Source organism: Girardinichthys multiradiatus, chromosome 12 (genome assembly GCF_021462225.1).
Source record: "Girardinichthys multiradiatus isolate DD_20200921_A chromosome 12, DD_fGirMul_XY1, whole genome shotgun sequence".
Lineage (NCBI taxonomy): Eukaryota > Metazoa > Chordata > Actinopteri > Cyprinodontiformes > Goodeidae > Girardinichthys > Girardinichthys multiradiatus.
The window spans coordinates 49,410,462-49,435,798 of record NC_061805.1 but is presented as its reverse complement, the minus strand read 5'-3'; the positions used below and the strand labels follow the sequence as shown (position 1 = coordinate 49,435,798).

General features: G+C 42.4%; 3 protein-coding genes across 6 annotated transcripts; 1 reads left to right on the top strand and 2 right to left on the bottom strand.

The window, feature by feature from the left end:
- Positions 1-111: 111 nt before the first annotated feature.
- On the bottom strand, positions 112-13,375 carry LOC124877956 (outer dense fiber protein 2-like). Of its 3 annotated transcripts, XM_047381620.1 has the most exons (18): positions 13,263-13,375; positions 13,024-13,165; positions 12,233-12,343; positions 11,230-11,369; positions 9,264-9,393; positions 8,801-8,932; positions 8,331-8,405; positions 8,193-8,264; positions 7,953-8,069; positions 6,358-6,552; positions 5,958-6,067; positions 5,087-5,222; positions 4,899-5,009; positions 4,533-4,802; positions 1,650-1,750; positions 1,073-1,235; positions 596-721; positions 112-526 (listed from the first exon to the last, which is right to left on the bottom strand). In XM_047381620.1, exons 2-18 carry the CDS (start codon positions 13,129-13,131, stop codon positions 380-382), a joined length of 2,244 nt encoding a protein of 747 aa, XP_047237576.1. In that variant the 5' UTR covers positions 13,132-13,165; positions 13,263-13,375; the 3' UTR covers positions 112-379. The 3 variants fall into 3 exon arrangements, with proteins under 3 accessions (XP_047237576.1, XP_047237575.1, XP_047237577.1); XM_047381619.1 differs by having other exon boundaries at positions 13,024-13,267; XM_047381621.1 differs by having other exon boundaries at positions 622-721; positions 13,024-13,267.
- Positions 13,376-13,627: 252 nt separating this feature from the next.
- si:ch211-51h9.7 (uncharacterized protein LOC558400 homolog) lies at positions 13,628-15,912 on the top strand. 2 transcript variants are annotated; one of them, XM_047381624.1, is made up of 2 exons: positions 13,628-14,433; positions 14,955-15,173. In XM_047381624.1, the coding sequence occupies exons 1-2, from the start codon at positions 14,071-14,073 to the stop codon at positions 15,036-15,038; spliced, it is 447 nt and encodes a 148-aa protein (XP_047237580.1). In that variant the 5' UTR covers positions 13,628-14,070; the 3' UTR covers positions 15,039-15,173. The 2 variants fall into 2 exon arrangements, with proteins under 2 accessions (XP_047237580.1, XP_047237579.1); XM_047381623.1 differs by having other exon boundaries at positions 13,833-14,551; positions 14,955-15,912.
- On the bottom strand, positions 15,202-19,407 carry LOC124877957 (protein SET). The gene is made up of 8 exons (XM_047381622.1): positions 19,111-19,407; positions 18,105-18,162; positions 17,174-17,316; positions 16,973-17,076; positions 16,775-16,888; positions 16,381-16,551; positions 16,099-16,230; positions 15,202-16,017 (listed from the first exon to the last, which is right to left on the bottom strand). The coding sequence occupies exons 1-8, from the start codon at positions 19,181-19,183 to the stop codon at positions 15,994-15,996; spliced, it is 819 nt and encodes a 272-aa protein (XP_047237578.1). The 5' UTR covers positions 19,184-19,407; the 3' UTR covers positions 15,202-15,993.
- Between the last annotated feature and the right edge of the window lie 5,930 nt (positions 19,408-25,337).

Sequence of the window (25,337 nt, the reverse complement as noted above, 5' to 3'; positions counted from 1 at the left end):
CTACAACAAATAAAAATGACTACATCTGCCCCTAAAAGGCCAGTCATCTGCTAACAAACTAACTGGAGAGATAATAAAGATCAGACGTATTTAAATGAAACGTAGACAGACAACTTGTAAACCGATTTTAATTGTTGCCAGAAGAATTTGTAGAATCTGTAAATATTTATTGAGCAGATTTATTTCTGAAATGTAAATTTAGATAAAAGTTTTCACTTCTACACACATGAAACATTTTAGACATGAAATCAGCATCGAGACTTTTCTAAGAGGATGACAAATAATGATCAGACCATCTCTTTATGAAAAGGTTTGAGCAATTCCATAATAAGTGTAAATTCATCTGTTCTGTGGTGCTTTAGGAATGTACCAGCGCTGCTCAGCTTGCCAGCAGAGAGTCACCGAAGACATTTCCATACGAGGTTTTCAGAAACTGAACGTAGTTCTGCAAACTGCGGTTTGTAGAATCCGACTGGTCCAGTCTCTCCTTCATGTTCTGAAGCTGAGTCTGAAAGCGGCGCTCCATCTAGAGACAGAAAACACATTTTAATCCTGTTGAAGGCTGAAGTCAGAGCCAGGTTTATGCAGAACGTACGTCCTCCTTGCTTCGCTGTAACTGACTCAGCTCTGATTTGGCTCGGCTCAGCTGGTTCTGCAGCTCCAACGCTCTGGACTGGGATGCTTTCTCTTTGCCCAGAACCCTCTGCATGCTGGCGTCCACCTGCAGGCAGAGATGCCATTTTGTTAATGGAACATCTGTTAGACAGGATTAGCAACTATATTTCTAATTATATCCATCAAACTAAACAAAAAACTCAAACCAGAAGAGAGACGTCGAAACAGCATAAAATAAATGAACCAAAAAGAAATGAGAGGAGCAGCAAGAATAGATGAAAGGATTTTTATCTTACTTAATAAACATTTGTATTATAAGAATAATTTTTTCCTGGTGGTGCCAAACGCTGTTGAGCTGGACATCACGTTGTAATTGAAAGTAAATGACAACTAAACCAAAGCGTGATTTCAACCGGGGAAAAAAAAGAAGAAGAGAAAGTTGTTTTCTGTTCCTGACCTGCCTCTGAGCATCGTCCAGAGTTTGCTGCAGCTGTCTGGACACGACGCTGCACTCGTGAGTCTTCTCCTCCAGCTGCTGCTGAAGGCTGCAGATGCTTCCTTCCTTTAGGCTGAGAGTCTGGGACATCTCTCTGTTTTCTGCATCCATATCCTCCAGCTTCCTACAATGAAAACAGCAAACAGGGAGACATAATTACTCACATTTAGAGTCAGAGTCTCTCCTGACTGCATCTAAAACATGAAATAAGTTGATCTATAAACTGATTAACTCTTCTGTTAAGGGCAAACGGATGTATTAGTTTATTATTTTGTTCTTCTACCACCAAAACTGACTCAGTAAATGCAAGTGGAGTTGGATTAAAACCTGCAGGTTGAAACGATGAGAACATAAATGTTCCCTTTTTTATTCAACTCCAAACAAAAGCGTTCCAAGCCTCTTGGTGTAAGGAGATAAACCCGGTCAGGTGAATGGGAGAGCTCTAGAGATGTAGTCACAGATGCACCAAACCTGACTCCTGCTGCAGGACTAATAGTATTTCTTGTGATGAGCATGCAGTACCAAAGTTGATGAATACCTCTCTAAGTTGGTCATTTTCTCCTTCAGGACGTTGTTTTCCTCCTGCAGCAGCAGATTCCTCTGCTGAAATGTTTCCAGCTGAGCACCTTGCTGCTCGACCTGCAGACAAACACAAATAAACTAATTCCGACACTAATTATTAACTGTTTTTTGAGCTGCTAAGATTATCCAGCACCATCCCTTCATGCAGTATACAGGTCCTTCTCAAAATATTAGCATATTGTGATAAAGTTCATTATTTTCCATAATGTGATGATGAAAATTTAACATTCATATATTTTAGATTCATTGCACACTAACTGAAATATTTCAGGTCTTTTATTGTCTTAATACGGATGATTTTGGCATACAGCTCATGAAAACCCAAAATTCCTATCTCACAAAATTAGCATATCATTAAAAGGGTCTCTAAACGAGCTATGAACCTAATCATCTGAATCAACGAGTTAACTCTAAACACCTGCAAAAGATTCCTGAGGCCTTTAAAACTCCCAGCCTGGTTCATCACTCAAAACCCCAATCATGGGTAAGACTGCCGACCTGACTGCTGTCCAGAAGGCCACTATTGACACCCTCAAACAAGAGGGTAAGACACAGAAAGACATTTCTGAACGAATAGGCTGTTCCCAGAGTGCTGTATCAAGGCACCTCAGTGGGAAGTCTGTGGGAAGGAAAAAGTGTGGCAGAAAACGCTGCACAACGAGAAGAGGTGACCGGACCCGGAGGAAGATTGTGGAGAAGGACCGATTCCAGACCTTGGGGGACCTGCGGAACCAGTGGACTGAGTCTGGAGTAGAAACATCCAGAGCCACCGTGTACAGGCGTGTGCAGGAAATGGGCTACAGGTGCCGCATTCCCCAGGTCAAGCCACTTTTGAACCAGAAACAGCGGCAGAAGCGCCTGACCTGGGCTACAGAGAAGCAGCACTGGACTGTTGCTCAGTGGTCCAAAGTACTTTTTTCGGATGAAAGCAAATTCTGCATGTCATTCGGAAATCAAGGTGCCAGAGTCTGGAGGAAGACTGGGGAGAAGGAAATGCCAGAAGTCCAGTGTCAAGTACCCACAGTCAGTGATGGTCTGGGGTGCCGTGTCAGCTGCTGGTGTTGGTCCACTGTGTTTTATCAAGGGCAGGGTCAATGCAGCTAGCTATCAGGAGATTTTGGAGCACTTCATGCTTCCATCTGCTGAAAAGCTTTATGGAGATGAAGATTTCATTTTTCAGCACGACCTGGCACCTGCTCACAGTGCCAAAACCACTGGTAAATGGTTTACTGACCATGGTATCACTGTGCTCAATTGGCCTGACAACTCTCCTGACCTGAACCCCATAGAGAATCTGTGGGATATTGTGAAGAGAACGTTGAGAGACTCAAGACCCAACACTCTGGATGAGCTAAAGGCCGCTATCGAAGCATCCTGGGCCTCCATAAGACCTCAGCAGTGCCACAGGCTGATTGCCTCCATGCCACGCCGCATTGAAGCAGTCATTTCTGCAAAAGGATTCCCGACCAAGTATTGAGTGCATAACTGTACATGATTATTTGAAGGTTGACGTTTTTTGTATTAAAAACACTTTTCTTTTATTGGTCGGATGAAATATGCTAATTTTGTAAGATAGGAATTTTGGGTTTTCATGAGCTGTATGCCAAAATCATCCGTATTAAGACAACAAAAGACCTGAAATATTTCAGTTAGTGTGCAATGAATCTAAAATATATGACTGTTAAATTTTCATCATGACATTATGGAAAATAATGAACTTTATCACAATATGCTAATATTTTGAGAAGGACCTGTATGTGAAAGAGGTCCAATGAGACCTCTAAATGTACTGATCCATGGTTTAATCCTCATCTGGGGGAACTCAATGTACAGCCACATGGAAATGAGTCAGCTAACCATCTAGCTAATCTAACAGACTGGTTGAAAAAGAAAAAAAATCAGGATGTTGCAATGGCCTAGTTAAAGTCCAGACCAGAACATTTCAATCTGAGGAAATGCTCTGGTGGGACCTTCAGAAATCCGTGCAGAATAATCTAAAGCAACGTTGGAACGAAGAGTGGACCAAGATGTCACCACCTGTGCCAGATTGCTGAGAGGTTCTGCTGGTGAAGATGGTTTTAGAAGCTGCTGGTTCATAAGGTGTGTGCACACATGGGATATATAGTTCCTGGAGAGAGTTCTGGATCTGCTCTTGGGTCTCCTCCTAGAGGAAACTACCTCAAAAAACCTGAAGGGAAGGTGCTCTGATCAGACACCCTCAGCTGACTCCATTGGATGAGGAGGAGCAGTAGATCATCTTCAAGCTCTCCTGGATGGCAGAACTCCTCCCCTCGTCTCTAAGGCTGAGCCCAATCATCCAAAGGAGGAAACTCATTTCAGGTGCTGGTATTTCAGTCACGATCCTTATGTCATGATCATAGGTGACAGTTGCAACTTCAGTTTGTCCTGGAGGTGTTCAGAAGTAGGACAGTGTAGCTCATAGCTGCAAAGAACTGCCTGGACTGCAGCAAGTGTTAGCTCGTTGTTTTAGGGACATGCATTCAGACACTCTATGCCTGTTATATATTTGGTGACACTTGTTGTTTTATCAGTGTTCAGAGTTTAAGAAGGTAATCGGGTGGTGGAGATATTAAGAAACAACAACTAAGCCCTAATCAGAAGGATTCAGAAACACCACAGAGCGACACGAAGAGCTTTCAATGAGTTCTAAGTGAAGCCCAGGATTAGGAACAGAACTGCAGCACGTCAGAAGCTCCTGCTGGCAGAAGGACATTATGAGGCTGAAAAAGGTTTGTCTGAGTCTCTAAAAGCTAAATAAAGTGACCTGGAATACAATAGAACCTGTAACCAGGTAGATCAGGTGATGTTTGTCACACACCTTGTGTCTGACGTCAGACAGGGCAGCATGATGCTCCATGTTTCTCCTCTCTTGGACATCAGCCTCCTCCTGGGCATCTCGGAGCTGCTGCTCGGTCCTCCTCAGTTTCTCCGGCATCGCCTCGAGCTCCTGGATCCGGGCCAGCAGCTCCCGTCTCACCTGCTCCTTCTCCTTCTCCTTCTCCAGGTTCACCCTCAGCTCCCGCGCCTCCTTCTGTGTGATCTCCAGCTTCAGACAGTACTCCTCTGACTCCAGGCGAGCTTGCTGGACCTGCACAGGAAAACCCCAGGAATACAGAATGTTTTCACATGAGGTTCTGAGGATGTTCTGTGCAGATTTGGTTTAGTAAAGCGAGGGTGACTCTACCTTCTTCTTGTATTTCTCCACCAGGATTTCAGACTTTTTAATGGATGATTTCAGCTGTCGAGCCTCAGAATGAAGTCCTCTGAACTTCTCCTCGGATGATGTCAGCTCCCTCTGATCATTATATACAAGCAGAATAAATTAATAAACGGTCTATTTATCGAACTTTACTCTTTGCTGCGTGAAGCTACCCGGAGTGTTTGGTTTTCCAGCTTCGTGGAGGCGCTCTCGGCGCTGAGTTGGTGAAGCTGGTTCCTGAGCTCCTCCCTCTCCGCCCGACTCTTCTCCTCCGTGGAGCGAAGCCGAGAGTTCAGCTCGGTGATCTTTCTGAGACGGAAACAGTTGCATTCGGGCATATTTTTACCAAGAAGGCAAAACGGCTGTTTTATGGCATCTCTTTTCTGGCTGTGCTCCTGTTACCCAAACACTTCATAAATGAACAAAGAATTTAACATAACGTAGGGGCTGACAAATCTACATAAAGACAGTGACTGGTGGGGCTGAGATAGCTTTAAAAATGTCAACAGCGATGAAGACAAATAACCGGTTCTTCCTATGAATCCCAGTTCACACGTTAGAGCACTGGTCAGCACAGAGACACTCTCTCTAAAAACTAAACTCCTACATGATCAAGATGCCAAATGTGTTTTCAGAAAGCAGTTTTTTTACATGTTGCCAGGTGAGGTGATGTTTGTGGGTGTCTTCATGAACCCAACGGTTCCATCAGCCCACCGTGACCTCAGAACCTCCCAGTTGTTGGACACAATATGACCCCATCCGCATGGAAACCCACACTGTGACCCGGTTCTCTGAGGGGTCCCTGTCATCTGCTGAGCTTCACTCACTGCTCACCCTCTTCATTACACCACCACTAAATTCCCCTGGTTCTAGATGTTCCAGCTCCTTATAAATGAAATCATTCACATCTCCATCACTGGTCTGCATGTTCATCAAATTAATAACTGATATACTGGAACACAAATAGATCTTATTAAAAAAACATCAATCAATGGGAGCTTCTTTAGGAAGAGGCTGTAGACGTTTGGTTTTTTCTTCGCTCACAGTTTGAGGAGAGAGATTTCTTCCTCCAGCTGCCGTTTACCAGCTGCTTCCTTTGAGTGGCGGAGACACCAGTCACTGGACGTGGACAAAGCCTGGGACAGCTGGGTCTCCTTTAAGACAAAACATTGTGTGTTTAAAGCTTCTACATCTCTGATCTGCGTATTCAATGAAATTATTACTGAAGCAGCCACACCAGAACTGCAGTAGAAGTTTTAGATAATAAAATATAAAAAATATAAAACTGCAAAGGTTGCAAAACAATGTCAGAGGACTGAGCAAATATTTAAACAGGTCTTTTAGATTCAAATAATCACTTAATCCTTTGAAAACTCCATATTTCTGTGCTGATTTTAGCTCTGCTGAAGACGTTCAGACATCGCGTTAAAGACCCGTCTCTGACCTTCTCCTGAAGTTTCTCTGCCAGCTGCCTTGATGACTCCTCGGCTCGTTGGGCGCGCTGCGTGATCAGGGCGTGTGACTCCTGCTCTTCTTCCCGCTCCTCCTCCTCCTCCTTCTTCTGCTGCCTCAGAGTCTGCAGCTCGCCCTGCAGGACCTGGAGCTCCTCCCGCTGCTGGTCCTGGCTCTGTTGCATCCTCTACCTCACAAACAATAAGCAATAAGTAGTGATAATGGTTTACGTTCCTCTGTAGCACTATAAAATGCAGCATGTTTGCTATTCTAACGCAGTGAAAGTCATTGTATTACTGGTTACGTTACTCCGGCCAAAATGAAAAATCTTTTATTGGAAAAACTAAGTACACCCCTGCTGCTTCAATACAATTTAAAGGGGAGAGTTAGAGCCAGGTACTGTTCAGCATCTGTTTGACCCATCTCTATAAAAACCAGGACTCTTAGCAGCTTCCTGCTTTGGAGGATCAGTAAAGACCTCAGAGAACCACATGGATGGTTCCCATCAACATGAGAAGGGTTTAAATTGGTTTAAAACTGCTGCTGATTGTCCCAGGAGTGGATATCCCAGCAAACCCATCCAAAGGTCAGAGCATGCAATGCTCAGAGAAATGACAAGAGCTTCACCTCAGACTCTACAGGGCCTCAGTTAGCAGGTTGAAATTCAAAGTTCATGACAGGACAGTTAGAAAAAGACTAATCATGTATGGCTTGTTTGGAAAGAATGAAGGAGATGCATTCTTCTAAAAACAATATGGCAACAAGGCTTAGATTTGTAGCGCAGCATCTGAAAGAAGCACAAAACTTCTGCAACAATGTTCTTTAGTCTCAGATGAGAACATAGTAGAGATGTTTAGAGAAGACCAAACCCAGCATATCAAGCTGTCAAGCACGGTGGAGGAGGGCTGGTGATTGGGGCTTGTTTAGCAGCCACAGGACCTCAGAACCTTTCGGTCATTGAGTCCACCATGAACTGCTGTGTATACCAATGTATCTGAGAGTCATCTGTCTGAGAGCTGAAGGTCAGTCCAAACTGGGTCATCAACAGGACAATGATCCAAAACAGAGCAGCTAATCTAGCTGCTACGTTCTAGCTAATCTAACAGACTGGTTGAAAAGAAAAAAAAATCAGGATGTTGAGATGGCCTAGTTAAAGTCCAGACCAGAACATTTCAACCTGACAAAATGCTCTGGTGGGACCTTCAGAAATCCGTGCAGAATAAACTAAAGCAACGTTGGAACGAAGAGTGGACCAAGATGTCACCACCTGTGCCAGATTGCTGAGAGGTTCTGCTGGTGAAGATGGTTTTAGAAGCTGCTGGTTCATAAGGTGTGTGCAGCTTTTATCTCTATACAGCCTGGTACTTTCTTTCATTTTTTACCCGAACTAAAATCCTTTATTAAAAGAGAAAACGGTCGACTGTCTTGTGCAAAGATAACGGCATCACAACCCTGGTTAATGTTGAAGTTAATTGTGGAAAACGATGGTTTTTCTACCCTTGTCTCGACTTTGCCAGACGTATAAAACCAACAGATCTGAATTCCTCAGATCTAAAGTGTGTTGTTGTAAAATATGTGTTCCCAGACCTGGATCTGAGAGGCCAGCTGGACCTTCTCCACCTCCGCTTGGTTCAGCTGAGACTCCAGACAGCTGCGGGTCGACTCCAGGATCCTTGAAAGCTCTTCAGTGGTCCTCACGTTGTCCTGCGTTGAAAGAGGCAGAGGCATGCTGCTGATTTCTGTTTGGATAGACCTACAGATACCTTTACTATATTATCAGGAACTACAAGTTCTGGAGGCGAACAGGTTAATCGGCAGGTTACAAACCTTTTCAAAGTCCAGGTGCTCAGCCAGCTTTGAAGCCTCTTTCTCCTTGTTTGAGAGTTCAGTGAAAAGTCTCTGTAAAACAAGGAGTAAATGGTGAAGGAGGTCAGACGATCCGAGGAGGTGATGTTAATCACTCACCATGCTTTCAGCTTCACTGTCAGCCAGCCTCTGCTTTAAGGCGTCTCTCTCTGTCGACCACACCAGCGACTCTCTCTGTGGACACCACAACAGCAACGTTTCTGCAACACTTAAGATTAAAAACCTGCAGGAGTTCTGAAAAACGAGTTACTTTAAAAAGGTTCAGAATAACTAAAGCAGGTTGAATTTTACTGTCAACCCAGGTTGATGTTGTGCATGTGAGTCCAGTGCTTCTCCTACGTTACCTACAGTCCACAGAAAGCTTCATACCTGTTACCTTCTAGCACAGGGTTTAGCAAAGCATTAAAACCCCTGTTAAATATGGACTGTAACTACCTAAACATACAATGACATTTCTACTGTAAAAAATGGCTAATGGAAGAAACAATAATGTTCAATTTAAGTATGAAACTCTGGAGTCTTATTCTGCAGACATTCACTTTGCTCGACCTCTTCTCTGCTTCTTGTACCTCGTAGGTGCTCCAGTCCCTGAGGAGATCTCGCAGGCTGTGATTTGTTCTATCAAACATTTCTATTTTCTCCAGCAGCAGGTCCTGCTGCCGTCCCAGCGAGGCTGCGTGAAGCTTCGACAGCCGCTTCTCCTGGAAAAGAAACACCTGATCGTTCACACTGAAAGGCCCGTTTAGGGCAGTGATTCACCTCAGCACCCCCATGCTGACAGGCATAATAAAACACTGGTACAGCAGCATATGACCTCTTCGGTCTGTTGAGTTATGTCACAAAAACAAACCAAAAGAAGAACAACAAATGTTCTTATTTAAATTATTTTTATTTTAAAAGCCTTGTAATCTTGGTGCCTCCTATATTGCAGATATTATGTTGCTTAAAACATACAGAAGAACTGCTAAAACCACCCTTTATCGTTGCCTTTATAATTAAAAACATTTATTTGGTTTTATAAGTAAAGCCTACCTTAGTAAGGTTGTCAGTGGTTTCCTTCAAAGCCGTCAGCTGATTGGCTACAGCTACACCGTCGATTTCTGCCTCTATGAGCGCCCTCAGGAGGACGTCTGTATCTCTTTGTCGATCGCGGGACTCTGATCTGTAAATAAAATGAACTGGTATGAGCGTGAGCTCAGAGTCAACGCTCTGAATGGACCGAGAGACAGAGGTGAGGTGTGAGGCAGGAACGACAGATGGGCTGAAGGAGGAGGAAGGAAGCTCCGAGTCCCTTCTTGGTAGCAGAGGTGATGGACTGGCAGGAGTCCTTATAGAACAAGATGTTTGCGGATGACACTGTGATCTGGAATGAGACTGGGCAGCAGGTGGAAGAGAGCCTAAGAAAGGAAGCATGAATGTCAGTGGAAGAAAGGCAGGATAGATAGAGGGAGACAGGTGGACCAGGGAAGCTGCAAAGGTTCTGAAGGGGATTTCCTTGGGTCAACCATCAAAAGTAACCCTGCAGAAGAGAGGAGAGGAAAAGACAGAACAGGCAGAGTGGAGTAAACGGAAACATGTCAGGACTGATTTGTGACAGAAGATGAAAGTGACACCTGCTATGATTCATGGTTTGAAGATGGTGGATCTAACAGAAAGACGGGTAGTAGAGCTGAACATGTTCAGATTTTCACTGCGAGTGACCAACGTAGACTGGATTACAACTGAATATGTCAGAGGAACAGAGTGGTTTGGAGACAAAGTACGATGAAGGCCGATTTGGACATGTGTAGAAGCATTTTACTGGGTTATCTGTAGCAGAGCCACACAAAGTAGTACGTAGGAGTGAGGTGAAAGGAACAGGACACACTGAAAAGGATACAGCCGAGTCGTGTATTTTATTTTTTGCGACACTAGTGGCCTTTATTTTTGTTACTTTTTGAAAGTAGGTAAACAGGAAGTGGAGTGGAGAGAGGGGACGACATGCAGCGGAGGTCTCCACCCAGGACAGCTGTCAAGGACTGAGGCCTCCATATATGGGTCACACTCTCTACCGCCACGCCTGAGTCCTTTATTTTTATTCAGCATTCTTTACTCTGATAGCCCTAAAAACATCCAGTCCAACCAACTGCCTTCAGAAGTCATATAATTAGTAAACAGAGTCCATTAGTGTAGAATTTAATGAGTATAAATCCAGCTGTTTGTGGCCTGAAAGGTTTGCTAGAGAACAAACAGCATCATGAAGACCAAGGAGGCAGCAGAGAGAAGGTCGTGGAGAAGTTCAAAGTAGCCTTAGGTTCTAAAACAATATCCAGAGCTTCATTTAATTCATTGTCTGAACATGGAAAGAGGATGGACCAACTGTAGACCTACAGAGATATGACCTTCCAGCTACACTAACAGGACGGGCAAGGAGGGGTTTATTTAGAGAAGGTACATAGTAACTCTGGAGGAGCTGCAGAGATCCATTGCTCTGGTGGAGGAACCTGCTAAAAGAACAACTATTAGTTGGGACTTTACCAATCTGGACAATTGATGCTTAGTATGGAGCTGCAAGTAAGATAGGGGGCCACAGAGGAGGTTAATGGATGTAATGAAGGAAGGTATGCAGAGGGTCTGTGTGACAGAGGAGTATGTTAGAAGCAGGGTGAGATGGATGCAGGCAGAAAAGTGTTGCCTGACCTAGCTGCTAGTTGTTTTTAGACAACTGTAATATTTCCTCAGAGCAGAAAGCCGATGATGCACGGAAAAAGGATTCCTGAGGAACCAAAAGACAAATGTGGGAGAAATAAAAGGACCTGGGAGAACTCCTAGACTCTTCTTCTTTACTCTTTCCTGATTTCATTATCAACCCAAAACCTTTATTGCTGAAGGACCTCTCCCTTTCAAAGGTAAATACCTTTAAATACCAGAGCAGCTGTGCGCCACAGCTGATTGGATGGGACAGATTCTAACGCATAAAGACTCGTAATCATTAAAAAATATTTTAGGAGGTTCTTACATCTTTGAACAGCACGGGCTGCCATGTTCCCTCAGCAGGGCACTGATGTTTTTAGAAGCTCCATGCAGCTCTTCATCCTGCTCCTCTGCATCGCGCTGATTCCTGATCCCGCTGTCTGACTGAAGCTGCATTCTGCTTGTCTGATCAAATGACAAAAATAGCAAACATGTTCAAAGAGGAACTTCCACAAACATCACAAAACTGAAACAAACACAGATGTTCAAACTCCTGCTGTCAAAGTAGATCTGAAGTCCTTAATGTATTCAGTAAGGCCTAATTTAAATGTTGACACCTTCTTTACACATCTGTTTTATTTATTTGCATGTACGACGCTGGAAACATTTATCGACAAACCTAGTCTTCATCACTTCCTGCAAGAATAATGTCACTCTAGGACTGTGATATCAGGAAAACATATAAATGAAACACCATTTCTGGATTTTCCAATGCAGATATTAATTGTATTTAACCCACATTTCCCTGACTCTCTTCCTTCATCACCATGTTGGACCTCTCTTTCTTTCAGCCACTAAAATGATACACCGCAGTGAACATCGAGGGCAGTGAAAGTGTATCTAACAGGCAAAACATCTCTGACATGCAGAATTTGCATGCAAGGCACATAAAATACAATATCCTACCAAGCAGGAAGGTCTTGTCTTTCTGGTACAAAGCAGGGGTACCAATATACTAAAAATAAAAATGAGTTTTTTTTCCACAATTATTGTGAAATTGTACTGCCCCATTAATAGATTCATTTATTTTAAGGCTTTTTACACACCTTTACCAGGTGTGCTAATAAACGTGACCAGCTTACATACAAATACATAATGCTGTCCATCAGTTTAGGGACACAGGTGCCAATGTTTTAAGGGTTTTTGGAGTCCTTTTTAACCATGTTAAGAGCTCAGAAACTCTGTGGAAGGACATTCCCCTTTTCGTCTAGGTGTAACTCCAGCAACTAGACTGCAACCATGGAAATATCAGATGGACACTAAGAAACCTGGGACTTGTAGGAGTCCAAATCCCTTCTGCAAGAGATTCTTCCTGGTGGAATCCAAGGTGTCCGGATCTTTGGCCTGCTTCCATTTCCTCTCGCCAGAGCATCTTTTCCCTGAATCAAAAAATAAAAGATGTTTAGAAATTCATCTAATAATCTTTACATTTTTCCAATATGTTTCTTCTGACTTGAAGCATTATTAATGTTTTGGAGGGGCCTAGTCAGAGTCTCGACGGAGAACATGTGGAGGTGGCAAAAGATCAGGGTGATGGAAAGGAGGCCTTCCAAGGCTTGAAACTCATCACCAAAGATAAAGCTTTTAAATACCTGTTGAATAATGCAAGAAGCTGGTCATGCCAATAGAGATTTTCTCATTGATTATTGAGGACATACAGAATTTTTATCATGCCATATTTGAATAATGTAAATGAAAACATAACATTATTTTTCCTAAATTGATCTTCCTTTTCCATTGTTTTATTATCTTTTGGGATATGCCTGTCTTATTTCCTACCAGATAAAAACGTCGCAGTTGAATAGAAATCATTTGAAATCTACTGTAATTCTGCAAGGGTATGAATGAACTAGTGAGGATGTCCGTAGCTGCATCGTTTAAAATACTATTACTGTATAATGCTGAAAACCGATTGTTCCATGATAACCTACATTCAGGTAGAAGAGAATTCAGACAAGAGGTAAAAACTCAGACATTTTGCTAAAGATTTTGTCTTCTCTGAATTAATTTACAAATAAAACTTTAAAGCTTCATTTTCAGAAGGCCGTATAGTCGAAACCTGTGGTGTTTTGCTGGGACTCCTCCTCATGTGAACATGGACAGGTGTGCTCTCCGCTACATGGACGTGAATCGGTGGCGGAGCTGGTGGTGAACCTCTCGTTTTCATCCTTTAGAGGTTCCACCGCGAATGCCAAGAATAACTGTAACAGAAATCAAATTATACCAGACAAAGAAACTCTACAAAAGTTTCAGAAATTTTGATCGAGTCAGCTTCATGAGTCCAGAAAAAATCTCTACTTCAGTCTGAGGAGCAGAATGGTTGTTTAGACTTAACGAACGACTGTTCTGATTCGCTGATTTGCAAGATGTCGTTCTGTGATTGGTGCAGGGGTGTTTTAAGTAAGTGTTGCCCCGGGTAACCATTTCAAGGAGCAGGCATTGATGTTGCGTTCCTGAACCAATGAAGAAATGGAAAACCAACTGTTCATTGAACAAAACTTGTTCTACCAGTGAAAATACAGAAAGGAAAATCAAAAACTGATTATTATTTCAACACAAAGTTTTAATTTGGTGTCCATAAAAATGTTTTCAATAGAATTTTGCATTTTTAGTATTAGTACTTGAACGCAGTACAAAAGACCCGTTAAATTGGCACAGTGCGGTCTTATTGGCGGAAATCTAGCTTAACCTAAAGAATATGAGCTAAAAATTTCACAAATACATTTAATAAATGTTAATACGTAAACCAAATTTAAGTTACATAGTCGCGGCATCGTAATGTTTTAGCCCTCAGAAAAGGACTGTATTTCCTTTTTATCTAACGTTACTTCCGTTTGTTGGTTAATATGAACAGGAAGCTAATGCTAACTAGCTTAGCCTTAGCTGGCTTGGCTTCTGACTTATCCTACTGGATAACATGGGGAGCAAGCTAACTCCTCCTTACATGCTAATTTATTACTCACTGCCAGGTCCTTTGAAAGTTCTTAAATCCTAATATTTTTTGTTTATTAATGATCGGATCGGTGCCCCATGTAACATATCGAATGATAGATTATTTTACATATACGGTGAGATTTTATTTGTTCAACGCGTATCTCGGATAGAAATGCTGCTAGCGTTAAAAACTAACAAGTTTGTCGTTAGCCTTTGTTCCGAGTGTGGAACGGCAATGAGGAGGTCAACGAGCCTGCGGCTGCTCGGACTGCAGTGGGACAAGTTATTGTTCGACTGCATCTTTGTGCTCCTGTTATTTCAGCCCTCGGAGTCGTGTGCTGCCGAGCCACCGGAACACGGAACCAGCACCGACACGCTGATACTATGTAGGGCATGTGGACACGAAGTGGCGTTCGGCACCGACATCCACTTCGTTCCCAGCCGCATGGCACTGTCTAGCCGCAACGACACGTCAGTAGGTGGCCGAAGGATCCACGTCCAGCTCTTCGAGAACCCCCACGGACACCAGTTCGAGGTGATTACATTCAGAAGAGCGGACATTATTAAGCATTGGCCGGCTGACAGGCACTTCTCCTGGTACCCGGGGTTCTCTTGGACCGTAGCTACCTGTCCTAGGTGTAAAACCCATTTAGGTAGGTATAGTGACTAAAGCAAAGTTTGCGTTTTTGGATAAAATCCATAGCAGGAGTCTTCAGTTGAATTCTCAGAGAACCATTACATGCAATATATTATGAATAAAGTTATTTACAGTCTTAGTGTTGAACCATAAACATCAATACCAGCATTGGTCTCTTGTTCTTTGGACTTCCAATGAAAGTGAAATTCCAGTGATTGTTTTCAAAACCACAATTATTCCATGGTTCCAGCAATGCCAAATGTGAGGATTTGCATTCTTCTTGAATGAATGCATTAATATTACCTCAATGTTTTGCTCTATGGCAAATAAAGCATGCTAAAATATCTAGATCAGTTATTAATTTATGTTTCTACTGGTTTTATGACTTAGTACATGTAATACCTTTTGTTTCTCCCCAGGTTGGGCCTTCCAGCCAAGCAGTTGGCCAGACACAATCCCAAATAATAAATTTGAAGAGTCTGAAAACACCTTCTCGGCTTTAATCACCGACAGAATATTGAGAGAAGACTTTGCCTCAAGTTTGCTCATGACTCCCAAGTCCTTTACAAACTGATGAACTTGACTCAAGGTTTAATTTTGGTGCCTTTACTGCTTTCCAAATAAAATTGTATCCCTCGTTTTTGTTTGAAGACTCCCACACATGCATACACAGTTCAGTTTTATTATTGTAACGAAAGCAAGTTTTACACCTTAAATTTGAAACACATTTTTTAAGTGTAAATTCTGAGAAAACATGTCTGTTAAAACATTCAAGCAGCAGAAGGGGCCAAAATTTACAAGTTTTTTTCAGTTTTATTCTTTATTAAAAATGTCATTTCAAATCTTGTGGATATCTGTAAAACAATACAATGAAAAAAAAAAAAAAAAAGTCCCATAGAAATGGTGTCAAAATAACCGATCTCCCCAATAACCGATACACTCCTGCCCCTCCCCAGCTTACCCCCACCCCCCAACCCCAAACATTACAAGTCAAAGGAATGAGCTGGTACTCGATAACCACACGGGGGGGACAACAAATAAAAATACTTTAAAGGGCACCTTGTCCCTCGTAGAAAAAAAATTATATTGAAAGGTCTGCTAGCACTAGGTCACTACACCATGGCTTCAGTTGATTTACCACAACCTTAGACAGGAGGAACTCTGACATGTCTTCATTCTACTGAGGATGCTGTGCTGATTCTATTTTTTATTATTATTTTGAGATGTCTTCAGGGATGGTACTCACAATTCAGGGCAAAGTGCCATTGGCCTTAGAGGAGTTGAAGGAGAACATAACATGGCATCAGCAGGTGAAGAGGCTTCAGAATGGAAAGTGAAGCACATATGGACAAAAGTAAAAAACAAACAAAAAAAAAACTTAAAAAAAAAAAAAAAAAAACATTTGCTCCCAAACATGAGTGGAAAATTAACAGGGAAGGGTCTTGCAGGTGATAGTTTTTAGTCGTCTTCTCCTTCATCCTCCTGAAACAATAAAGAACCACAAGATCAAAGGTGAGAACCAAAAACTTCTGTTCAAGATTTTCTACAATGTTAGCACTTTACCTCTCCTTCTTCCCCTTCATCCTCTTCATCATCTTCTCCATCTTCATCTCCCTCCTCATCTATGTCCTCCAGACCCTCCTCATCCTCTTCGTCCTCCTCACCTTCACCCTCTTCATCATCCATGTCAGGAACCTAAAGATAAAAATCTTCTTCAGCATGTTCCTTTTTACTTGAAAAGGAAGCTTCTAAATCTGCATCCAAAATAAGCCTCCAACACAGACTCATTTATGCCACAAACACCTGACTAATATTACTTTCTGTAATTAGGATTGACAGACATACCAAGTAGTACTGTAGTGGGTTTGGCCAAATATCGTCTTTGATGACCTCCCCGAGCTCGTCAGCACCAGCATCTGCATGATCAGTGAACCAAGTGAAGAAGCTCTCAGGTTCTTCATGTTGCCTCTTCCTTCCAGCTTTGTTCTGTGTCTGACTGGACCGCTTGGTGAGATCCTGCACACACAGGAGAAATTAAGCTTTTTACAAGTCCGTGATTCACACAAACCCCAGTTGGGTCAGTACTAGAGAACAACACGCAGCAATGAACCCAGAAAGAACGCTCTATGATGTATTCCACAACACTGTATTTTTTTTTTTTAAAGTACAGTCAGAGGGAAACAACCAAATCCTGCCCACTCTGGCCAGTATCACAGAACAACGTTCCAGTTACACGTACCTTTCCTGATTTCCATTTGATTTCCGTTGACTTTGAAGATGGGTCTCCGCTCTCATTCAGATGGAACTCTTTGGAAAGTACTTTGTTTTCGAAGTACGGATTTTCATCAAAATACTGAAACAAAAATGGAATCAGGTTTGAGCACAATACACTTCTTAATCTTCAATGTTGAATCAACCAAGACACCCCATCACTTACAAAATCTATTCTGTAGCCTGACTTGATGTCTTCAAACTCTGTCACCTCCACTCGGCTCAGGTAGTGAAGTGCTTCTTCATCCTCCTCTCCCAGTAGAGCAGATACTGTTGCCATAAACATTAACATCAAATTTTTACCCATAAAGCTGAAACTGGAAGGACTGAAAAGCTGGAGTGCAGGATTTTTTTCTTGGTAACTCACCTTGTGGATGGTTGACAAACGTGGTGACCCAGAAATTGGGGATTTTGGCGATCAGCTCTGACCTCTTCTGAAAGAACGGCTGACGGAGTTTGTTGTATTTCTGTTCTACTTTCAGGATCTCCTCACTGGCCTGCTCATTCAACCTAGGGAAATAAAAGATCAACATAGTAAATCTGTAAAGACATTCTCCAGTCAAAATCATTTGACTCTTTAGGGTATTTGTCAACATGAACAGCATTTACTTTAGTTCTTATTCAAACAAGGAAATCCATTCTGAAATTACTGTAAGACAAACACCGAACCTGTGAGGACCAATTTTCAAATAAAAAAGGATAAATTATTTTAGCTTGAAGAGCATACAACCGTTTCAAATATGAAGGTTGTGCACGTAAATACTTGTGATAAATAGTTTTAAACTAAACACTAAATTTTGCTGGGTGTAAAGTTTTTAAGTGTGCCAAATTCATTGATTTCAAAATTAGGAAAATTAAGGCCTTGTTGGAACAGGGCTCAAAATTCTGCCATAAAAACACTTCATTAAAGGTAAACTATTTTTCAAATTTAAAAATTTCTGCTTACAATTTTTCTTTTGCATCCTACTTTATATTTACAGAAACATTTAACAATACTAGTAGTGTTTCTTGTTTAAATATGTGCATCTTGACAGATTATGAGAAAATGACCCATCCTTTAAGTCAACTATGTTCTTAAACCTTATAGGTAAAACTATTCAGATATTTGATCAAAGGATAAAATAAACACATGAAAGGCAATTCCATATGTTATGCTCAAGTAATAAAACCATGCAAAATACTAGACAAAATGTTTATGGGTGCTTGAATTTTAATCATTTTGAAAAGACGGTGCTGAACGGGTAGATGTAACCTATTTGATAATAAATCAAGCAGCAGTATCAATAAATTTACCTTACCTGTCAATTTCATTTTGAACTTCATCGATGTGTTCAATAGCTTCCTGTTGCTCTTTCTCTGTGTGCGGAGAAAGAAGAACAAGTCACAAAAATGAAAAGTGCACCATCCAAACTAGCATTAATGTCCTAAGCTAGACTGAACGCCATTCAGTTTTATGTAACCAAAACGCCAACTCATTTTTCACAGTTAAAGTAGAATTAACACACGGGTTAGGAGTGAGCCGTATTTTCCATGTTCTACTATGTTCTGGAAGCGGGGCTGACGGTAGATCAGGTAATGTAAGCGGCCAATGGCTGCAGCCCTCTCCGTCCAAGACTCTCGCTGTTTCCTGCCGGCTGCTGCCTTACAGGGCCGCGTGGTTTAAATGTGGGACAGCAGACTGCTCACAGCCGCGATAACGTGAGCCACCGAGCCAGGATGTATGCCAGGCTTAACGGTTCTCAGGACCGGGTCCTGCTCACAGCTGCCATGATGCAGTGACCGTGAGCTTTGGACCAGACAGAACAAGGCGATTTAAATGCGTTAACACAACAACGTCGTCTGTTAGCGTTAGGTAAGACTTCAACAACAACACGAGCGGGCTAGATGCTAGATGCTAGATGCTAATGCCCGAATGAAATGCTAAGCAGACTTGGACCATAACCCCCCACAACGTTAGAGGGAGCACACTTCCATGCGGTCTGCAGTATATTCCGGGCACAATAATGAAAAATGATTGTTTAAAATGGGCCACGCGTTATCCATCGACATAACTGCTATACCCCGGCTAACATGGCCTCTCAGCACCAAACAACGGAGGAGTAGGGGCATGCTAAAACACGTTAGCCCCTGAAAATACGCAGCTGCCGTTTTGAAGAGCTGCAAAGGCGCTCCGGTGTCTTAAGCAGAAGCAGAGCAACATTTCCATTAAATACAGACAAATTAAACAGTATTCTATGTTCACGCAAACAATATTGGAGAAGAAAGTAAAAATGGCGCTGAACAGGAGGCCGCCATTCCCCTTACCGGAGGTCTCGTCCGCTCCGTCATGGTTCGAGTTCAGCTCCTTTTTACTCACTTTCGCCGCCGAGGCAGACATTTTCTTTCTTTTCGCACGTCGAGAGAAACCTAAAGACGTCTGAGGGGGAAAAAGGATGGTGGATCTAAATCTCCTTGAACAGGAGAGCGTTAATTCGCTGTGAAGTTCAGCGTGGAGAAGCCAACAACGTGCTGCTGCTTTCCACACAATGTAGCTGCCGAAGAGCGAGGAAGTCACAGGCAGCCTTTCATTACGAACGCGCCGCGCCGAATGGAGCGGAGGAGCAGCTCCGCCTCTCAAAGTAGGTCTCACTACTCTGATCCAATTCGCTCGTTTACCCCCACATCCACTCCTAAAATAACACATAAAACAATCAGAACCTTAAATTATTACTTTTTATAACTCACATGAGATGAGTAATTTAACCTTTGTTCAAATTTAAATTCACCCTATAGTCCGGGCCAAATCTTCTGCTGGACCGACTCGCACTTGCGCACTTATAAAAAAAAAAAAAAAAAAAAAAAAACATAGATGAATGTCAGTTGAAGTGGTGGGCCTTGTTCTTGGTGGTCAGCACTGATTAGCACATCAAACTCGAACATGTCGTTTAATTAGGACATTTTCTGTCCAGGTTCCGTCCAAATAAGCCGGTTTACTTCCCGTTTTTAATAACAGTTGGGGGGTGATTGAAGAAGACCTTCAAGCTTTGTAGGAGAAAAGGAGACTGCAAGGAAAACCCTTCTGAGATGTCGCGCTTTTCTTCGATAAGATCATTTAACATCAAAAGTACAGTTTTCAGAATCCTTTTTAGTCGCATATACTTTCTCTTTTACATATTTGGAGCATACATGTAAAACATTGTATTTCACCCTATAGTTATTATCACCAAACATACTTTCATTTCTGTCATGTAAATGTCCTCCATTAATCCATCCGTCCACACATACAGACCCATTCAATAAATTAGAATATGGTTGAAGAGTTCTTTTATTTCAGTATCTCACTAAATTAAACATGATATAGGTTAACTGCACACAAAGTGATGTTTTCAAGCCTTTATTTCTGTTAATTATGATAATTTTCTGCTTACAGCTAATGAAAACTCATCATTTAAGATTTGAATATTACCTCGGACAGATAAAAAAAACATTTTTTAATACAGAAATGTGGGCATTTTGAAAGATATGCTTTATAAATGCTTAAAGGTTATGCTCAAAAGATACTCTTAATCCAAAAAACAATCCTCACTGGAATATTACTGTAGATACATACATGCAGTCATATTCAATAAATTACAATATTATTAAAAAGTTTACTAAATGAAACACATCATGTAGATTAATTCCACACAGACTGATGTTTTCAAGCCTTTATTTCTGTTAATTATGATGGTTCTGTCTTTACAGCCAATGAAAAGATGTCGTTTAAGATTATAATATTACATCAGAACGATAAAAATAAATTTTTAACAATGAAATGAAAAGTATGCTTAATACCTGCTAATTTATTGGAAGTGATTGTACAGTACATACACTGTTTTCCACATATCTCAGATAAATACGTAAAGCTAACAGGTCCAGGAAGCAAATCTAGAAGTCCCTCTCTCCAGCTTGTTCTCCCAAAGCGTCTCTCAGCCAGAAGAGATATGTAATTTTCTCGCTGAGTTTAGGGGCAGCCCTGGGGTGTCCTATCAGTGGAATGTGCCCACGAAACTCCCAAAGGAAGGAGTCCACAAGGACTCCCAGTTAAATATCTAAACCACCTCAAACGACTCCTATTTATGTGGAAGAAAATAGACATTTGTTGCTGTGAAAGAGCCTGGTCATCATGTAGGATGCTCATTTAAGCCACTTCCAGGTTAGGATCTGTATCTCATGACCATCAGTAAGGGATGGAGCGCTGCTTCAGGTCAGCAGATTACAGGTTTGAATCTTAACAAATAAATGCTTAAGTAAATAAAAACACAAAAGACACTGGCTGCCTAATTGCATTTTCTTCTGCCTGTGAAATTACAATCTCCTCTGGTTGCATACAGGTCCTTCTCAAAATATTAGCATATTGTGATAAAGTTCATTATTTTCCATAATGTCATGATGAAAATTTAACATTCATATATTTTAGATTCATTGCACACTAACTGAAATATTTCAGGTCTTTTACTGTCTTAATATGGATGATTTTGGCATACAGCTCATGAAAACCCAAAATTCCTATCTCACAAAATTAGCATATTTCATCCGACCAATAAAAGAAAAGTGTTTTTAATACAAAAAACGTCAACCTTCAAATAATCATGTACAGTTATGCACTCAATACTTGGTCTGGAATCCTTTTGCAGAAATGACTGCTTCAATGCGGCGTGGCATGGAGGGAATCAGCCTGTGGCACTGCTGAGGTCTTATGGAGGCCCAGGATGCTTCGATAGCGGCCTTTAGCTCATCCAGAGTGTTGGGTCTTGAGTCTCTCAACGTTCTCTTCACAATATCCCACAGATTCTCTATGGGGTTCAGGTCAGGAGAGTTGGCAGGCCAATTGAGCACAGTGATACCATGGTCAGTAAACCATTTACCAGTGGTTTTGGCACTGTGAGCAGGTGCCAGGTCGTGCTGAAAAATGAAATCTTCATCTCCATAAAGCTTTTCAGCAGATGGAAGCATGAAGTGCTCCAAAATCTCCTGATAGCTAGCTGCATTGACCCTGCCCTTGATAAAACACAGTGGACCAACACCAGCAGCTGACACGGCACCCCAGACCATCACTGACTGTGGGTACTTGACACTGGACTTCTGGCAATTTGGCATTTCCTTCTCCCCAGTCTTCCTCCAGACTCTGGCACCTTGATTTCCAAATGACATGCAGAATTTGCTTTCATCCGAAAAAAGTACTTTGGACCACTGAGCAACAGTCCAGTGCTGCTTCTCTGTAGCCCAGGTCAGGCGCTTCTGCCGCTGTTTCTGGTTCAAAAGTGGCTTGACCTGGGGAATGCGGCACCTGTAGCCCATTTCCTGCACACGCCTGTGCACGGTGGCTCTGGATGTTTCTACTCCAGACTCAGTCCACTGCTTCCGCAGGTCCCCCAAGGTCTGGAATCGGCCCTTCTCCACAATCTTCCTCAGGGTCCGGTCACCTCTTCTCGTTGTGCAGCGTTTTCTGCCACACGTTTTCCTTCCCACAGACTTCCCACTGAGGTGCCTTGATACAGCACTCTGGGAACAGCCTATTCGTTCAGAAATGTCTTTCTGTGTCTTACCCTCTTGCTTGAGGGTGTCAATAGTGGCCTTCTGGACAGCAGTCAGGTCGGCAGTCTTACCCATGATTGGGGTTTTGAGTGATGAACCAGGCTGGGAGTTTTAAAGGCCTCAGGAATCTTTTGCAGGTGTTTAGAGTTAACTCGTTGATTCAGATGATTAGGTTCATAGCTCGTTTAGAGACCCTTTTAATGATATGCTAATTTTGTGAGATAGGAATTTTGGGTTTTCATGAGCTGTATGCCAAAATCATCCGTATTAAGACCATAAAAGACCTGAAATATTTCAGTTAGTGTGCAATGAATCTAAAATATATGAATGTTAAATTTTCATCATTACATTATGGAAAATAATGAATTTTATCACAATATGCTAATATTTTGAGAAGGACCTGTAGTTCCACTCAGAAATCATCATTGGCATGAATATAACAATGATTTTGGAGCTATAATATAATATTTTATTTAAACAGTTCTTTTATCAGGATTAAATGATGACACAACAAACAAACAATTTCAAAACAAGTTAGATTTTTCTTATTATTATTTAGTTTTTTAAATATCCAAATTTAAATGTGCAAGCTCAAATATCCATACAGCCCAGATAGTATATTGGTTTAAGTGTCTCCAAGCAGGTTCCACCTTAATTACAGTCTTTCTAACGCCATGAATAAACGTCTGTCCCCTCTTCTTGGCAGAATCAGTATAATTAATTTAAACTGGTTGGCTTTCTGACACATTCATCGCTTTTTAGCATAGCTCACATTAGGACTTTCCAAAATTTTTAATGTTAACTTGCTTTATCTAATACAAAACTAGTATGGATGTTTTGGGAATGATTTTACCCAACTGGGTCCAAGTTTCTTCCATCTGACACAAACTGGTTAAGATGTTCAGGAACAACCAGGCTGAGGTCTGCCATGAGCTACTGGATCACCAGTGTTTCTGTCCACAGTGAAGCCAGTTCTACGTCGACATGCTCGGTGCTGTCAGGGTGAAACTTGCTAAAGGACATCTAATTAAAATTCCCTACAGGCTTATGTAAATATTTGAGCCTTTATGTGTAATATTTACACCGTGTGGAGTGAAAGAAAATCCACCAGAAATTCAAAGTTGTGCCTCTGGTTCTTGTTTTTAAAATTTTTAAATTTTGTATGTCTACCTACCTACTTACCTACCTACCTACCTACTTACCTACCTACTTACCTACTTACCTACCAACCTACCTACCTACCTACCTACTTACCTACCAACCTACCTACTTACCTACCTACTTACCTACCAACCTACCTACCTACCTACTTACCTACCAACCTACCTACCTACCTACCTACCTACCTACTTACCTACCAACCTACCTACCTACTTACCTACCAACCTACCTACCTACCTACTTACCTACTTACCTACCAACCTACCTACCTACCTACCTACCTACTTACCTACCTACCTACCTACTTACCTACCTACTTACCTACTTACCTACCAACCTACCTACCTACCTACCTACCAACCTACCTACCTACCTACTTACCTACCAACCTACCTACCTACCTACCTACCTACCTACTTACCTACCAACCTACCTACCTACTTACCTACCAACCTACCTACCTACCTACTTACCTACTTACCTACCAACCTACCTACCTACCTACCTACCTACTTACCTACCTACCTACCTACCTACCTACCTACCTACCTACCTACCTACCTACCTACCTACCTACCTACCTACCTACCTACCTACCTACCTACTTACCTACCTACCTACCTACCTACCTACCTACCTACCTACTTACCTACCTACCTACCTACTTACCTACCTACCTACCAACCTACCTACCTACCTACCTACCTACTTACCTACCTACCTACCTACCTACTTACCTACCTACCTACCTACCTACCTACCTACCTACCTACCTACCAACCTACCTACCTACCTACCTACCTACTTACCTACCTACCTACCTACCTACCTACCTACCTACCTACCTACTTACCTACCTACCTACCTACTTACCTACCTACCTACCAACCTACCTACCTACCTACCTACCTACCTACTTACCTACCAACCTACCTACTTACCTACTTACCTACCAACCTACCTACCTACCTACCTACCTACTTACCTACCTACCTACCTACCTACCAACCTACCTACCTACCTACTTACCTACTTACCTACCAACCTACCTACCTACCTACCTACCTACTTACCTACCTACCTACCTACCTACCTACCTACCTCCCTCCCTCCCTCCCTCCCTCCCTACCTACCTACCTACCTACTTACCTACCAACCTACCTACTTACCTACTTACCTACCAACCTACCTACCTACCTACCTACCTACTTACCTACCAACCTACCTACTTACCTACTTACCTACCAACCTACCTACCTACCTACCTACCTACTTACCTACCTACCTACCTACCTACTTACCTACCAACCTACCTACCTACCTACTTACCTACTTACCTACCAACCTACCTACCTACCTACCTACCTACCTACTTACCTACTTACCTACCTACCTACCTACCTACCTCCCTCCCTACCTCCCTCCCTCCCTCCCTCCCTCCCTCCCTCCCTACCTACCTACCTACCTACCTACCTACCTCCCTCCCTCCCTCCCTCCCTACCTCCCTCCCTCCCTCCCTACTTCCCTCCCTCCCTCCCTCCCTCCCTACCTTCCTCCCTACCTACCTACCTACCTACCTACCTACTTACCTACCTACCTCCCTCCCTACCTCCCTCCCTCCCTCCCTCCCTCCCTACCTACCTACCTACCTACCTACCTACCTCCCTCCCTCCCTCCCTACCTACCTACCTCCCTCACTCCCTCCCTCCCTCCCTCCCTCCCTCCCTACCTCCCTCCCTACCTACCTACCTACCTACCTCCCTCACTCCCTCCCTCCCTCCCTCCCTACCTACCTACCTCCCTCCCTCCCTACC

What these genes read in the sequence shown, in the direction of transcription:
- LOC124877957 (XM_047381622.1), bottom strand. Translation starts at nt 19,183, where the DNA reads ATGTCTGCCTCGGCGGCGAAAGTGAGTAAAAAGGAGCTGAACTCGAAC. An exon ending in GTTCAAAATGAAATTGACAG is followed by an intron (nt 17,317 to 18,104) that starts GTAAGGTAAATT and finishes TTATTTCCCTAG; the next exon opens with GTTGAATGAGCAGGCCAGTG. An exon ending in ATGAAGGGGAAGAAGGAGAG is followed by an intron (nt 16,018 to 16,098) that starts GTAAAGTGCTAA and finishes TTATTGTTTCAG; the next exon opens with GAGGATGAAGGAGAAGACGA.
- si:ch211-51h9.7 (XM_047381623.1), top strand. Translation starts at nt 14,071, where the DNA reads ATGCTGCTAGCGTTAAAAACTAACAAGTTTGTCGTTAGCCTTTGTTCC. An exon ending in TAGGTGTAAAACCCATTTAG is followed by an intron (nt 14,552 to 14,954) that starts GTAGGTATAGTG and finishes GTTTCTCCCCAG; the next exon opens with GTTGGGCCTTCCAGCCAAGC.
- LOC124877956 (XM_047381620.1), bottom strand. Translation starts at nt 13,131, where the DNA reads ATGAAAACGAGAGGTTCACCACCAGCTCCGCCACCGATTCACGTCCAT. An exon ending in AGCCCGTGCTGTTCAAAGAT is followed by an intron (nt 9,394 to 11,229) that starts GTAAGAACCTCC and finishes TTTTATTTACAG; the next exon opens with ATCAGAGTCCCGCGATCGAC. An exon ending in AGCTGGCCTCTCAGATCCAG is followed by an intron (nt 6,553 to 7,952) that starts GTCTGGGAACAC and finishes TTTGTGAGGTAG; the next exon opens with AGGATGCAACAGAGCCAGGA.